Here is a 17,381-nt window from a genome sequence, read left to right as displayed (position 1 = left end):
TCTCATATTATGGTCCCTCTCATACACACACACACACACACACACACATACAGACTCCACACTCTAACCCACGCACACACCCTCTCACAGGCTTATACTCCATCACACTCTGACTTTACCAAGCTTGCACACATGCAAACACATTTTTACGTGCACTCACATTCACATGCAAACACACACACACACACACACTCTCTCTCATGCACACACACAAAAGTCTATGGGGTGAATTTTTATTTGCAGAATTATATTTGTAGATACGTTCTATTTTGTCCACGATCTGCAGGCAGTCAATCTATGTAATATTTTATAAATTCCACTTCGGAAATAGAACCAGTCTTACACAAGATTGGGATACAGACAGATTCTAACCTCATGCTTTTAATGCATTGTCTGAGCTAGGATGTCACCTTTTTTTTTAATAAAACCTCGAGTTATCTGTAGAATGTGACTTAAAAGAAGTTCTGGGATTTATATATTAATGAACCAAAACCTGCAACCCATTTGAAAAGATGAAAGGTTTAACGACAGTATAGGTTTGTTCAATATCTCATTTCAGTTGCATGACACTGTAATCTTTTGCTATAAATTCTGTGTCTTATGGCCCTACTCCAGAATTATCTGATGATGGAGCAGTGCTCCAAAAGCTACTGCTTCCAAATAAGCCTGTTGGGACTGTAACCTGGCACTGTGTGATTTTTAACTTTGTCCATCCCAGTCCAACATTATGACAACTAAAATATCATTTTTAGTCTACTTTTTATACTAGCTTATCTTCAAAAGAAGCAGAACCATCTAAACAGAAATGCATAAAGGCAAAATACTACAGATGCTGGAAATCTGAAACAAACATGAAATGCTGGAGAAACTTCCTCAGAACATCATCCCAGACTCAAAATGTTAACTCTATTTCTCTCCCCACAGATGCTGCCAGACCGGCTATTTTTTGTAAGATAGCTGTAATATATGTCTGAGGACTAACTCCCTGAACATTTGCTGCGTATTAACTGAATTCCAATATTTGCATCCCATTTCTTGTTTCAAGTTGATCATGAAGTTGTTCTGCTCTCCTAAGCTGGTTCAGGTTCTGTACTTAACCTGGGCCGAGTTTCCACAATTGAGCTCCTTTCAGAACACTTAACACATTTTGCTTTTTGAAGAGGAGTGCAGGAAGGCAATTTGAAATTGCTTAAAATAGATTAGAGAATGGAAAAAAAAACCAGTCACAATAAATTAACTTTTTCAAACATTGCTATAAAGTACAAGTTCAGAGTTTGCTCACTCAAAACCACACACAAACAGTCCCTAACTCAAAACTTAGAGCTCCTGTCAAGACTGTCACGTTTTTAAAAATAATTCCCATAGCTGGAAAGAGACTGCCAAGTAAACATTAAACAATGAAATGTTTTGTACAACACCACTAGGAGACTGATTAAATCCACTTCTAGGCAGACTTTTACAGCAGGAAGATCAAGGACACTCACCTCATTAGTCCACGCTTCTATTAAAAAAAACATTGCAGACAAGTTTAAAAACAAAACAAATTCATTCTCCTAATTACGTATTGGGAAAATGTCTATATAAACTCAGTCTGAGTGTCTCTTCTAAAAGAGCTATCATATATTCTTTATTTACCACAAAACTAGATATAAAAACAAATATAAGTAAATCACATTAGGTTAAATTATAACTCACCTGTCTCCAAACTGGAAGGAATGCGCCACATGTACAGATTAAAGTCATCAGAGCCAGACAGAACAAACTGTAACAAGAGAAAAAGGTTGCTTATTTTGTAAAGATTAATTTAAGAAAACTTGCAGATAGGGAAGTTAAATCACAAAGAAACTTTAACATAGATGAATCAGAGATGATATACAACAGACTAGTTAGGTCTGTTTCTGTGGCTTATAAGGACTGGGAGAAAATTAGGACTGCAGATGCTGGAGATCAGAATCAAAACGTGTACTGCTGAAAAAGTAGAGGTGGTCAGGCAGCACCCAAGCAGGAGACATGACGTTTCAGGCATAAGCCCTTCATCAGGGGGCCCAAGGGGGCTGAAAGGTAAATGAAGGGGGTGGTGATGGTGATAGGTCAGTGCAGAGGGTGGAGCTGATAGGTGGGAAGGAACTTGGATAGATAGGACAGTTCAAGGGGGCGGTGCTGGGTTGGAGGGTTGGATCTGGGATAAGGTCAGGGAGGGGAGATGAGGAAACTGGTGAAATTGACATTGATGCAGAGTTAACTCCCCTCCCACTCCGCCAAGGACATACAAGTCTTGGGCCTCCTCCACCGCCAAATCCAAGCCACCCGATGACTGGCTCATCTGCCACCTTGGGACCATCCAACCACAGGGCATCAACATCAATTTCACCAGTTTCCTCATCTCCCATCCCCTTATCCCAGATCCAACCCTCCAATTTGGCACGGCCCTCTTGAACTGTCCTACCTATCCATCTTCTTTCCCACCTCTCCGCCCCACCCTCCACTCCGACCTATCACCATCAGCCCCACCCTCACCGACCTATCACTTTCCAAGCTACCTTCCCCCAGCCCCACTCCCCTCCTATTTATCTCTCAGCCCCCTTTGGCCACCCCCTCCCATTCCTGATGAAGGGCTTATGCCCAAAACATTGACTCTCCTGCTCCTTGGATGCTGCCTGACCTGCTGTGTTTTCCAGTGTCACACCTTTTGACTCTGTGGCTTATAAGTTACATAACTTAAATTCTTCACCCCTTAAGAAGCATTTTCAGTTTCCTTTTCCCATATTTTCTACATATACATAGTTGGCTATTCACACTCTCTTAAGCGGAAGTTTCACAATTGAAACAACTAAACTGTTTTCATTGGCCAAAAATTAACAATGAACAAAAACTGAAATGTTATTGGCTTAACTCTGTTGTTTCCTCAACACTAAATACCAAAAAAAGCGATACTAGTCTTAAAAACTAAAAATCAAGTTAGTTAAAGCAATGCACCATTGAAATCTATACACACTGCATTGCATTACCCAATTACGAATTTTACAAATCCTATTTCACCTCATTCCAACCCTAATTTCTGAAGCTAGAAGGTATAAATGTGATTTATAGAACTAACTTTCCAAATCAATGTACTATCACAAATGGATTTTTTTTTAGTTATAGAAGGATTTTTCACATTAATTGCATTCTACAACCAAAACAAAAACATGAAACTTAAATGGATGAGGTTGGAAAATGTAGATGTATAAAGGAACCCTGGCGTTCTTGTTGATAAGTCAGTGAAGGGTAACATGCAGATGCAGCAAGACTTTAGGAAGGCTAATGGAAACGCTAGCGTTTATTGCAAGGGAATTTGAGCATAGGCGTAGTGGAGTTTTCCTTCTGTGGTGTAGGAGCTGGGTTAGACCTGCAGTACGGTGTACAGTTTTGGTCTTCGTATCTCAGAAAACAGATTACTGCCATAGGTGAAGTGCAGCAAAGATTCACCAGATTTGTTCCTGGGATATTGGGGCTGCCCCGTGAAACTGGGCTTCTGTTCTCTAGAGTTTCAAAGAATGAGAGATTATGTCATTGAAACTTACAAACTACTTAAAAGGGATAGAAAGGGCAGGTGCAGCTAAGATATTTCCCCTGATTGGGGAACTGAGACCAAGGCCCACAATTTAAAAAATAAAGGGGATGCCACTTATGTTACTGGGTACTCATGTTGAAATCCTGCCACAGCAGATGATGAAATTTGAATTCAATAAACATCTTGAATTAAGAGTCCAATGATAACCATGAATCCATTGTTGATTGTTGGCAAAACCCATCTGTTTCACTGATGTCCTTCAGGGAAGGAAACTGCCATCCTTACCTGGTCTAGCCTATGTGTGACTCCAGACCCACAGCAATGTGGTTGACTTTCAACTGCCCTCTGGGCAATAATTGCTGACCCAGCCAGCAATGCCCATCTCCCATAAATACATTTTTAAAATGTCTGAGATGAAGAGAAACATTTTTACTCTAGGATTGTGAAACTTTGGAATTGTCTACCATTGAGGGGTGTGGAAGCTCAGTCTTTGAGGATGATAATGTCGAGTTTGATAGATTTCAGATTACCAGTGACAGAGAGATATCAGGACAGGGTGAATAAAAGGCACTGAAGTATTCAATCAGCCATTGAATGGCAGGATAGGTTCGATGGTTTCCTTGTTCCTTGCCAAAGCCATTGCTGAAGTTGTTTAAGAAGAAAACAAGATCAGAATTGTAGTTTTAGTGCCATTTTTAACTATTGCGATGAGTATTGTGCGGTGGAATTTAAACAGTAAGCATTAAATGAGAACCATTTTTGGATCCTTAGCAGAGCACAGTCAGTGGTAAGTGATTAAACAACAGTCACAAACCAGTTTCTCCCATCCAAGTTCATTCTTATTTTAAGCTTCTGAGATCAGACGAAAGGCTGGTATGGCCACAAACCAAAGTTTAAATTTGGTTACAATACCATCAAACATAGCTTTTTCTAAGAACAATTTGCACTATTGAAGCACATTTTCAGTCAGCCATGTATTAAAACAGGCAGACAACAGGAGACACAAATGATTATCCTTGCCATTTTCAGTTACAAATAAAATGTAATGATATTAGCAGCAGGAAGAAGAGCTGATTCAGTGTGTGCGCACATGCATGTGTTAAAATGCAGTAATGTTGGCAAATATTTTGGAAAGCGCTGACAGAGGGTACAGATTGTATAAGAACCTAAGAAACACCTTGTGTCTTCAAATGTGTTCTACAAATTTGTAATGATTTACTGTATCTTAAAAAAATTTACACAACGAGTGCATTGCTTAACTGTCGACAATATTGAATTTCACTTTTCACCTTAGTCCATCAACCTGTATTTTTAAATAGAATGGTTTGAAAATGGTCACTAGTGTTTTAACACTAGTTGCGGCATCTTTTATGTCTCAGTTACATTTTTATTACCAATTCACACACTTGCGTTAGGATCTTTTCTTAGGATGCCTAAGATCATTAGAAGTACAGGTAGCTCTTTCATAATGCGATGGTTGTTTTCTTGTGCAACCCCGTGTTATAGAGAAATCAGGTTTTAGAAACAGCGCCCCCAACTCATCAATCGCGTTAGTGAATTTGTGTCAATCAAACACACATTATATCAGAACAACCTGGAGGAGTAGGAGTAGACATGCTCTATCTTTCAATAAAGTCAAGGCTAATCTAATGGTGACTTGAGCTCTGCTTCTGTCCATCCCCCATAACCCTTCCATGTTGATTCTAAATGTTTCTTACTCAATGTTAAATATAACAAATATCCCAGCCTCAAGTGCTCTCTGAAATTCCACCTCATCATCTCAATAGGAAGTCCATTATTGTTAAACTGTGCCCCTGAGCTCTCACTCCTCCTTGCCTTCTGTTTTTCTTCTATTCTTGTCCTATGCTGTACCTTCTACTGTTGAGGATGGGTACAAAATATTTGTACAAATTCTCTGTCATTTCCTGGTTGCCCATTTTTAATTTTCTCTAGTTTCACTAAGGAACCGAGGCTTACTTCAGCTCCTCTCTTCCTTTCCACCAGACCTTAACACCTTTGATTCAAAATTCTCACAATGGTGTTTAATCTCATTGTCTCACCCCTCGGAACTTACTGGAAATTTTCTTTTCTCCAAAACTAGCCTGTTACAAAGAAACCTCTACATTAACCCTAGCCATTGCTTTCTCTTACTCATAGTGGTTGCACCATCTATTGGTCAAGTCCTATCTCCTTTCCTAGAGCCCACTGCCTAAGGTCCTTAAGACCCTTTTTAAAACCCACATTTGTCAGCAAAGGTTTAGCCACTCAATCTAACAGTATCTTCCTTGTTATGCCTGATTACACCTCGATAAAAACTTACACGGTACTTTTACATACAATAGGTGAATAAATGTACACAATACAATTTCTGATTTGTTCTTCCCTTTTAAAAGTGTTTACTTAAACCATTATCTAATGGGCCTAGAGAATTAAAGCGAATAGCTTCCCAAGCTATTTTCTATTCACCACTTATGGATTGTTGATGCTATACCCCTTTGTTTTTAGCATTGTCTATAAAGTAATTACATCAGGTCATGCTCAAAATTCAACTAAGCATTGTCTACTTGCACTTGTTGAAAAGAGAAAATCAAACCTTTGCTGAATCCACTTAAATTTAAAATTTGAATTGGTGCCACCATTGCAGGCAAATTTTACAATTTATGAACAGCACCCAAATGTGAGAAACAATCTTAGTTTATTACCAAGGAGAGAAAAGCTTTTAACTTTTCATCTACTTTTACCTGGAGCAGAAATAGCATGAAGCAAACACTATTTCTAGCAGTGCTGTAACACTAGTATATTCAGAGTATACTATCCTTTTGTTTCAAAGAGAAAAGGAGGCTCAACAATATTAAGGATTAAATGCATTTTGTTTAGTCCTCATCATTACAACTTCCCACATTAAAGTATATTGAATTGATGTTTTCCCACTGGTACAGTGAACAGCTTGCAATTTCCATGTCAAAGGGCAGGAAACATCACAAACTACCAAGGCAGAAGAACAGCCTAAAGCACTTTATAGAGACGTAAACCAGAGGGATATCATAGGATGAATGGCAATGGTAACTTGCAGTTTGAAAAGCAATAATAAAACAATCTACAATAAGCAAAAATTATTAACCTCTTAAGCGTTTCCAATTTATTATTTCTGATTTATTTTAACTGCAGTATTACTTTTGCTTTAGTGTAGTATAATGTGAACAGAACACCACAGTGCATATGATTCACTCAATGCTCAGTCCACGTTACTATCAAATCAGCTCTGAAAGTCTGGCTAAAGCACTAGCAATGACTGTGACTCAAGTCGTCCCATGTTTCAGGGAGCAGGGTGACACGGTGGCACAGTGATTAGCACTGCTGCCTCACAGCGCCAGAGACCTGGGTTTAATTCCCTCCTCAGGCAACTGTCTGTGTGGAGTTTGCACATTCTCTCCGTATCTGCGTGGGTTTCCTCCGGGTGCTCCGGTTTCCTCCCACAATCCAAAAATGTGCAGGTTAGGTGAATTGGCCGTGCTAAATTGCCCGTAGTGTTAGGTGAAGGTGTAAACGTAGGGGATTGGGTCTGGGTGGGTTGCTCTTTGGAGGGTCGGTGTGGACTTGTTGGGCTGAAGTGCCTGTTTCCACACTAAGTAATCTAACAAAAACTAATAGACTTTTGACTGGTTGGAAAATTTACTTTTCGAAAAGCTTTCAGCCATAAAATGACTGCAAAGTTGTGAGAATTTTCAAAATTAATTTAAACACAAGACATGAATATGAACAGACAGGTAGAAAAGTGGAGGGAAATGAGTCAACACAACGACTAGTTAGTGCTCAGTGAATGTATTTTCCATTAAACATTTTCCTTAACTTTCAACAATAACAAAGTTTCATTCATCAATTTAATGCAGTGACAACCTCTGCTATGTTTATTTTGCAGTCAAGAAGGAGAAAGAGCAAGAGGTCTGTTCTCGTACTTTCACTCAACCCCCTCGCATTAGTACCAGTGACATTGACACAGTCACCCTTCTCTAACGCATGCACCTGACCAAGACTGACACCCTCTCCCCGCCATCCCAAACAAAGCATTTCAAAAAAGGGAGGAACAGCAAGTTGGCCATCAAGTCTGCTCTGCCATTCAGCAAGATCAACAATTTTCATTTCCACTTTCTTGCCTTTTCCTCTTAAACCTTATTCAGCTTACTCGAAGATTAGGGTTATTGGTCCTAGATTCTCTTGCAAGGAGAAACAACCTCTCAGTAGCTTCTCTATCAAGCCCCTACCCTAAGAACCTTATATGATTCAATAAGATCTCCTCTCATTTTTCCAAATTTCACTGGGTACAAGCCCAACCCACTCAATTTCTCCACATAAGAAAAGCCCTCCAGATGTGGGATCAACCTTGTCAATCTTCTCTGGATTGCTGCCAACATCCTTCTTTAGATGAGAGAGCCAAAACTATTCACAGGTTCAGTGCATTCTCTTTACTGACATGATTCTGCTTAATAAGTGTTTGGATTTAAATTTATGATATTCCAGTAATCCATGTGCCTCTATACTGCAGCCATGAAGCAGCAAAAGCATGAAGCATTCAATTTAACGTTTAGACACACCACGTAAACACAGCACAGCAGGAGACTATGGAACTCTGATTCCATCACCTTTTGAGGAAGTATGTCCTTAAACATTTATAAGACAGAGGTAGATAGATTCTTGATAAGCAAGTAAGTAAAAGTTCATCATGCCCATCTGGTGTGCAGGAACATAAAGTAATAGATCAGCAACAATCTTGTTGAATAGTGGAGTAGACCCAAGGAGCAGGGTAACCCACTCATGCTCCTAATTCGCATGTTTATGTGAATGTGTGTATGATGTCCAATTTTCCGCCCACCCCATACATCATTTTAACCTATTGCTTTCAAACTAAAAACTCTTACGAATTCACCTCTTATCACTTGCTCTCATATGGAGTTTCCATTAGGATAATTTTTTTAAAAATCCTGATCTGCCCCTTCATTTTTTTTGGATAATTAGGTTTTAGTCACTTCTCTTTTTAAAAGCCACTATGTCTGATAATGACATGGCTGAGCTCAACAACTTGTGCAAAAATCTACTTCCAGCTTCTCCTTTCACTTTATCTCATTAAATTTCTGCTCGTTACTGGCTCATTGACTAGTAGGAACAGTTTATTTCTTAGTCATTGAATCAGGTCTCTTCCTAATGGCCAAGACTTACATAAGATTCTTTTAAGAACAGAAAGAATAGACTCATTATATTTGGATTTCCAAAAGGCTGCATTATAGACTCATTATTAAGGTCAGAGCATGCAAAGTCAGGGAACAAGTAGGAGAATGCATAACACACTAGCTCTAAAACAGAAAATAGACTAAGGGTGAAAGGTAGCTATTCAGAGTGGTAGAAAGTTTGAAGTATTGATGTGCAACAATTGTGCTAGGATCTCAGTTGCTCACTGATGCAAATCACTTACATGAATTTTTTAGACTCGGCAATTAAAGCACAATTTTAAACGGAGAGGCGGCTATGGTGAAGCAGAACGTCACTGGACAAATAACCCAAAGCTCTATAGAGGCACGGGCTGAAATCCCATCCCAGCAGTATCAAAATTTAGATTCAATTAATTAACGTGGAATATAAAGCTCATCTCTGTAATAATGACTATGACAACTATCACTGGTCACGGCAAAAACCCAACCTCCCTCCCTTTAGAGAACATCTGCCATCCTTTCTTGGTCTAACCTATGTGTGATTCCAGATCCATAGCAATGTGATTGATTCTTGACTCTGAAACGGCCAGGAGACCTCTCAAGGGCAATTGGGGATGTGCAACAAATGCTTATTCAGGACACACTCATCCCATTAATGAATAATCCCTTTAAAAGAAGAAAAATTGTAAATAACACAAAGTTGGATGAATACAGCTAACATAGAACAAAAATATGACAAAAATAGAAGAAGCTATTAATCTACTTGAAGAATAGGTGTCTAACTGGAAAATTAATTTCAGTATAGCTAAGTGTAAGGAAGTACATTTTGGTATGAATAATAATGGGCCATATATGTTTTGGAAAATCAGTTTCTAAAAAGGAGGGACAGAACAGAAGGAATTGGCAGTCAAGATACATAAATCATTAACTTGAGTGGTACAGGCTAATGAGAAGATTTATTGAAAAAAAAAACAGACAAGGAGATTAATTTCTAGGATAGAATTGAAAAGCAGAGAAGTTACGTTAAAAAAGACTAGAACGATACCAGAACTGAAGTATTAAAGTCATCAAGAAAAGCTAAACAGGTCGGAACTGTTTTCCTGAAATGTGGAAGACTGAGGGGTAACCAGTGCTCCTCAAGGTTATGAGAGGGTTTCATAGGGAAGACATGGAAGATGGCTCTGAAAACTGGACACAATATTGTAACCATTTCACTATTTTAAAGAAATTAAATAGAAGCTGCTGCTGCGGATTTGCTTTCTCCTGCTCCTCCAAAGTGTTTGCTTGAGGCTCAAGTTGGCTTCGAGTAGGGTCAATCGGAACAGGAGATTTGCGAAATCACTCAGTAACCAAGTGAGGTTAACAATAAAGAATAGCAGGTTAATCTGATTAAAAACAGAACAAGATATCACTCACTCCATCGCCTGGATACCTTAAGTGTAAAGTTCAAGGTACTCTCAGCTTTTATGTGGTGGCGTGTTCTATTTGTAGGAAAAGTAGAGCTTGGTCATTGCTTAGACAAATCAAAAACCACTCCATTCAACTCTCTTTCACACAGAATTCACACTACATCTCAGAAGTATGCATTCTGTGCAAGTAAACCAATCCGTGGAATGGCATTAAACATTGCTTTTGATATTGTTTAAACAAGTAATTTGAGTCTATTTAATAACGAGGAGGGCTTTGAGATTAATTTTATTATTTTGGATAGAACAGGAAGTAAAGGAGAATGAGAATAATTAATACTTTAAGTAATTTTTAAAATGCCAAAGTAACACAATTTTAATCATGCATCACATATATTTAAAAGATTGCTCAACACTTGAATGTATACAACTGACAAACAGAAATGAAATTGTATTTCATTATATAAACTTTACCAAACAGCTTTTGAAAAGTACAATGAGCTGATGTTAGGGCAAATCTTAAGCAGCTGTACAGCTCTGTCATTCATATGGCAGCCAATCTTTTACACCAAGATGTTAAACAATTATATGCTTACATGATAAAAACAAATTTGCCATAAAATATATTTTCATACCATATATCAAATGGGATGTATTTTGAGCAAGTTGCTGAAACCGATACCTTTCTTTCCCAAAATCTACATAACATACAAAAACAACATTGCAGAGAGGCCAACATTTTACATATTTTATAATTATTTTCACCAGGTGAAAGTTGCTGTTGCAATGAAAAGAACTTGATTATGTTCAGGTACAACTTTTCCAATTCTCTTCCCTGGACACCATAGCTCTATGCTTCATTAAAAGAAACTCACCTAAATTCAACCGTTACCCTCTCAGTTCTGTTAAATTAAATATCTCTATACTTTGTTTGGCTCCTACTCCATACTATATTGGATCTAACATCATCAGCTTCAAATCCTTCCTTGTACCACCTGACTGTGCACTGTTTGCATTCTACACTATTCAGAATAGAACCAACACAGCACTCTCCTTAGTTTGACTGCCTTCTGAATCATGCAGCGAAACTCTGCAATTGTTTCTCCAACTTCATCTACTTCAGTAGATTACACCTTCGAAAATCTCTTCAATGTTACGTCAATTTGACTCAGTTGGTAGCACTGTCATGTCTTAAGTGAAACATTGCAGAGTAGTGGACAAAATTTCGGTCAAAAATCCAATCCAATCCTGAAAGATTTCTGCATTTTGGAATGTATCATGTTTCAGACTAGATTATAAATCCTGCTTCTATGTTCTGTTAGACATAGATCCCACAACATTAACTAAAGAAGAAGACTCATGTTTGACACATCAGTGAATGCATGCCTCTTCAAAGTCACTGTCTGAAACACCCAAAAGATGAAAATGATTGATCTATTAGGAAAAATGACAGTTCAAGATTTGGGGCTCGGGTGCTCGTTGCCATAGTTGTTGGTATGTGGACCCCATCAACAGACCTGGACAATACAACCAACAACCGGAAGCAGCAGGAACAGAACTAAATAAATTCCAGAAGATGCAGTACAGAAGAACCTCACAGGAGGCTCCAAAGCACTGAAGACGTCACCTAGACAGGGGACAAAATGTCTGCAGACCAACTTCCCAGCTCGGCGAACATACCCACAACTACGGCAAAGTGACAGTAGCACGACTTCAACAACTATGTCTTCACTCTGCCTTATAGTAACAATGAGTGGTGACAGGATAGGAGAAAGTAGAAGGGGGTCAGATGCAGTTTGCCTTGCAAGACGTGTTACATTGTTGTCGGCATTATGTCCAACAGGTGGTCACGCTCAGTAGGTAAGCCAGAGCACCTGATGTGAAGGGCAACGCAACAAAACAGAATCCTGTTCACACACCATCTAGTGGGAACTGTCCTGAACCTTATTATCTACTGTCGTCGTTCAAGATTCTCTTACCAATCTTTTCCGCAAGAATTATCTGCAGCTTGCTTCCTTATTACACAAACAGTGGAAAAGGCGAAATATTTGTCTCCAGAGAAAAGGCTTTTAGCCATCACCATTCATTAGACTATTTATCACAGTGTGCATGATTACAATAGTGGAGGGACAGGAACAACTTTTAAGAGTTTAGTGATAAGCAGAAGGTAGTCACAACAAGTGTTTCTTTTTCAATAATGGGTCAATATAGTTGGGGGGAGGCAAGAGAGGTGTGCTGGGGAACAAGCAAATGCCAAATATATAGAAATGGAGAGAAGGTTATATGTTGCTGCAGTACATTCATAAGAAGATGCATGCCTACTTTTCATAAGTTCATTACATCAATATCGCTAGGTTTTGGTGTACATAGTACAGCTTCTATACTTGCCTGTGTGGTATAAATAGCTACCAATGAATGCATCATGAAAAAATCCCAATTTGCACCATCATGGTCTCCATTGCCGTTTTAGAGAACCTTCAATACTTCAGATACCCTTCTCCACTTCTTAAGTCATGATGTTACAGTCGGCTGCTAGCCATTTTAATTGCCTCAAGACAAAGTTACCAACCCTCCGGGAAACAGCTGCAAGCAATTCATGAGAAAAATTATCTAAGTATTAAGAATAAATGTTTCTTCACTAGCTTTAACCACTTTTAACTATTAATTCTACAAAACATTTGAAATGAGGATATCATTTCAATTCAAAGGTCATCCAATCTCTGTTAGCTTTCAATTGTTGTGCAAAGGCAGTCTAGAGTGAGGCAGGAGTTGCCATAAAGCCATTACAGCGAGTATGGGGAATAACCTGTTAGAGTGGCATGCCATATGATGAAAATGCCAGCAATGATCCTGGCTTCTCTTAGTAGCCTTGGTTTAAGATGATGGAGTAGCATCTTGCTTCCTATACCCAGAAGGCAAGCCACCCATGGTGTACACTTTGAATATTTGCTGCATGCCCATCACATGCAACTGAAGAATAACATGGAAAATCATCTCGGGTCTGTGGTGCCTTAGATGGACAGCTACCAAACCTATGAACCACACACACATCAAAACCAGTTTCTACATATTTACCAGACTACATCTGATAACAGAAAACCGACTGCAAGTTTAGTTTTGAGATTTGTAGATTAAAGTGAGGTCTTAAAGAGAAGATTATTGTGCTACCAGCAGGGTTCAACACTCTCCAAACCAACAAGCATATCCAATCCAATCTAGGAAGACCAATCTGAAATTGATCTCCAGGTATGAAAATCAATATTCTGACTTTCCAGAGAAAGCAACGGGATCAAACTCAACAAGTTTCCACTTGTCATTGGCTGCATTTAATTTTCAACTAAACACCTAAAATGTACTTCTGGGATAAATGTTTCCAATGCAAACATGTGGTGTGAATGCTTTGTTCTGCCAAGTGCGTATTAAATAGTATTTAGCAGTGACTATGAAATTTACTCAATTTACTTGCTGTTCCATGTAAATGTGTTAATTTCCTCTCTGTTACTCCTAGAAAGTCATCAGGAAGATTGTGCAAGTCCACTCAGTAGCTTGAAAAGTTTCAGACAGTGAATTGAGCTGCTATCACCAGAGTTAGCAAGGCATTGGGCAAGTTCCTGTACTGTGCAGCTGGATCAATCTTTCGATAATGGGCTTTCATTCCATTCATGATCTCAAGCCCCAAGTATGGTGATGATTCCTTTTACTTAATATTCTATTTAAGGAGGTAATAAATTATACTCTACTTACCAAGAAACATTTGGACAGGTGGGCACAACGCTTTTGAAGGGCAAGATTCACTGGAGACTCTCATTGATGATGTTACCGACTCATGGTGATGAAACATCTGAAAACAAATCTTCAAGCTCAGCGAGGTAACCTATCAACCTGAGCTACAAATCTTCTCAAAAACTGCGAGCAAGATTTGTTCATTATGAAATATTGCAGTCGATACATTCATCAGGATTTATTTGGATTTAGCACCATGGAAGAACCAGCCATCGTTGCTGACATCAGCTGAGGTATACCTTTGGAGTATACCCACCCAAAAGGTATACCTCAGCTGGTGTCAGCAACAATGGCTGGTTCCTCCACTGTACTAAATCCAAATAAATCCCGATGAATGTATCGACTGCAATATTTCATAACGAACAAATCTAGCTTGCAGTTTTTGAGAAGATTTGTAGCTCAGGTCGATAAGTAAGTTAGCTCACTGAGCTGGAAGGTTTGTTTTCTGACCTTTCATCACCATGACTAGCTCAGTTGGATGGACAGTTAGTCTGCAAATCAGAATAATGCCAACAGCGTGGGTTCAACTCCCATATCAGCTGAGGTTACCATAGGATTCTCCTTCACAACCTCTTCTCTTGCCTGAATGTGGTGACCCTCAGGTCAAATCACATCCGATCATCTCTCTCAGATGAGAGAACAGCTCTATGGTATGGTGACTAAAGCAACTTTACCTCTACTTTCAACTTTAAGATGGAGCATGCAGTGCAGGCCATAAAACACGGAAACAGATGTCAGTCATTCAGAATCAAGTCAGTGCCATTCAATGAGATTTTGGACAATCTGAACGTCTTCAATTCCACTTTCCAACTTTATCCCTATAAACCTTGAATCCCTTAAAGATGTGAAATCTATCTCATTTGGATATATTTAATGACCCAGCCTCAAAGACCTCCTATAGTAAATAATTCCACAGATTTACAACCTGCAGACGAATTTACTCCTTATCTATGACGTTAATTTGAGATTATACCCACTGGTCATGGGGAAACAATTTCTCTGCACCTACCCTGTCAAGCCCCCTAAAGATTTTAATACGTTTCAATAGGTTCTCCTCTCATTATTCTAAACTCCAACGAGTACAGGTCCAATGGACTCAACCTCTACTTATAACACCAGGGATCAACTTGGGGAGCCTTCTCTGGACTGCCTCCATTGCCATTCCATCTTTCCTTAGATAAGGAGACTAAAGCTGTTCTAGTTGTGGTCTGACTAATGCTTTACATAGTTTAGCAAGACTTCTCTATTTTTATTTCTCATTCTCTTGGAAATAAAGGCCTGCATTCTAGCTTTTTGTAACTCATGTTTTGGATCTCCAAATGCAGCCTCTGTGCTGCAGGTTTTCTGCATTCTTCCCCATTTAAATAATATTCTTCCCGTCCAAGTGTTTTCCCACATATGCCAAGTTTTGTATTCCCTGCATTATGAACTATATCTGAGCAAGTACAAGAAGTGCTCACCTCTACACCTGTGGCACAAAATATACACAAACTAAATTCTTATCGCTGGTGTTAAAGCACTGAAGGTGGTCAGTAGAAGTTCATTGGAAAAAGCAGAGTAGAAGATAAAGGCTGAAGAGCTTTTCCCCAAAAGCTTTGAAATTTAAGTGTTGCATCAAATCCGTTGGGGCTAAACACTTGATCAACAGTGGAGTAAAAATAAGCTACTCAGCCCTGGAACATTTTCAATTAGATCATATATAGTGCACCTTTATTTCAAAGTCCATTCACCTGCCCAGGATCAACGGTTCTAGCTATGCTTACCAAACAGAAATCTAAGTAACAGGCTTCAAATTCCATCAGCCATTTTTTTAGATTTTTGTACCTGCTCACAATAATACAAAACCCAAAGGCAAGACCATTTGTTCCTCCACGGTTCTTAATCTCCTGATAGCAACTTTTTATTTAACCTACTTTTCTAATCTACCTGCTCAGAGAGGTTATCACACCTCTAACAGCAAATGAGACTTGAACCTGGACCTTCCAGTTAAGGGGTAAGGACACTACCACTGTTCCACAAGAGGGCCTTAGAAAAAAAATATTCAGATGTGCGTTTCCTGGAACGAGGTGGATGACTTCACAACAGCCATTAAGAAACTGAAATCAGCTCATTTTGACTATTCATGTAATCATGTTCCCATCATGTCTGCCAACCTAGTGTCACCTGCTAACTTGAATTTCTACAAGCCCCTCTTTACCCAACTGATCGATAGATATAGTGAAAAGCTATATTCTTAGTATAGATTCCTGGGACTTGTTATATTCTTCTGAACAAAATATATCTCTTTCTCATGCTTTCCTTGCTCTTCTTGCTTCCTACCTTCCAAATAATCACTGACCCATATTACCCTCTAATTTTGTGTGCTTTATTTTTGTTAAGAACCGATCGTTAAAAAAACCTTCTGGAAATCCATTGAAGCAGCAGCTACTACAGTAGGGGACTTTTAGTCCGGGAGGTACAACGCCAAAGGAAACAAATTGACAGCATTCCACACCAAATCCTGCTGTGTATGCTTCATCAAGCTGTCAACTACCTGGAGCCAGAGAAATTAAATTGGTACACTGCGTTTATTGTAGCCCACATTCCTGGTTAGGAAATGTAAATTCCCAATGTAGGGCTGAACTAACTCCCAAATGAACTAAGTTTAGATGAAATTATAGGAGGCTGGTAGGTTATCAAGATTAGAAAACCACTGCATTTCAGATTTTGGGTCGCAATTAGCACTTAAAGGATAAATAAAAATTTCTAACTTCTGTAACACCTCTCGACCAGGTCTCCTGGCCCAGAAATGCAGACAGTATCACTGATCTAGAAGAGCCCTCAAAGCTACTTTGTTACAGATATTTTTAATCCACCTTTTGTGATGACACTCCTCTGAAGCAAGGGAGCCTTGACCATAGGCCTTCTTCTTGCTCACTACTGCTATTCCACAATAGTCCTTAAAATTCACAACCTGTGATGGTCAGGAATTGAATTAGGTCAACCTGCTCAGAAGGCAGCAATGGTCACAATCATTGCTGACTAAATCGGACTTGTATATACTGTTATAATCACGTCATTATGACACACATCTGGGGCCAATGGGACTTGATTCCCTTGAATCCATCCTTCTGGCACTATTTTGTTATATGTTTACCAATTGTTAGAACACTACCCAATTAACTTCTCTTAAAAAATACAAAAAGAATAGGTCATCAATTTGTTCTATTCAATGCAAAGTTGGCTCTGTTCACGCTGGCAGGTATGTGAAATTGAAAGGGGGACTTTAAGATGGAGCTTAGGCCAATAATGCCCAAAATAAATGCCAAATCTATTTGAAGGTTAAATCCTCAGAGCCAATGAATAGAACAATTGACTTTAGCTCTGCTTGTTTAGCAGCCAAAACAACCACAGCAAAATAATTACTTATATCATCTGATTGTGGAGGGCTCTTGT

At 39.0% G+C, this 17,381-nt stretch overlaps 1 protein-coding gene across 1 annotated transcript in view; it reads right to left on the bottom strand.

Annotated features, from left to right (window-relative positions):
• dcaf5 (ddb1 and cul4 associated factor 5) overlaps positions 1-17,381 on the bottom strand; it is a gene marked incomplete at its 5' end in the record, with an annotated part of 79,394 nt that overhangs the window by 17,746 nt on the left and 44,267 nt on the right. The window contains one exon of the mRNA XM_072567888.1: positions 1,696-1,762. Coding sequence (XP_072423989.1) covers positions 1,696-1,762 — 67 coding nt within the window. The remainder of the gene's footprint in view (positions 1-1,695; positions 1,763-17,381) is intronic.

Source organism: Chiloscyllium punctatum, chromosome 4 (assembly GCF_047496795.1).
Source record: "Chiloscyllium punctatum isolate Juve2018m chromosome 4, sChiPun1.3, whole genome shotgun sequence".
Taxonomy (NCBI): domain Eukaryota; kingdom Metazoa; phylum Chordata; class Chondrichthyes; order Orectolobiformes; family Hemiscylliidae; genus Chiloscyllium; species Chiloscyllium punctatum.
Note: the sequence above shows the minus strand (reverse complement) of the source record. Positions and strands in the feature narration are given on the sequence as shown.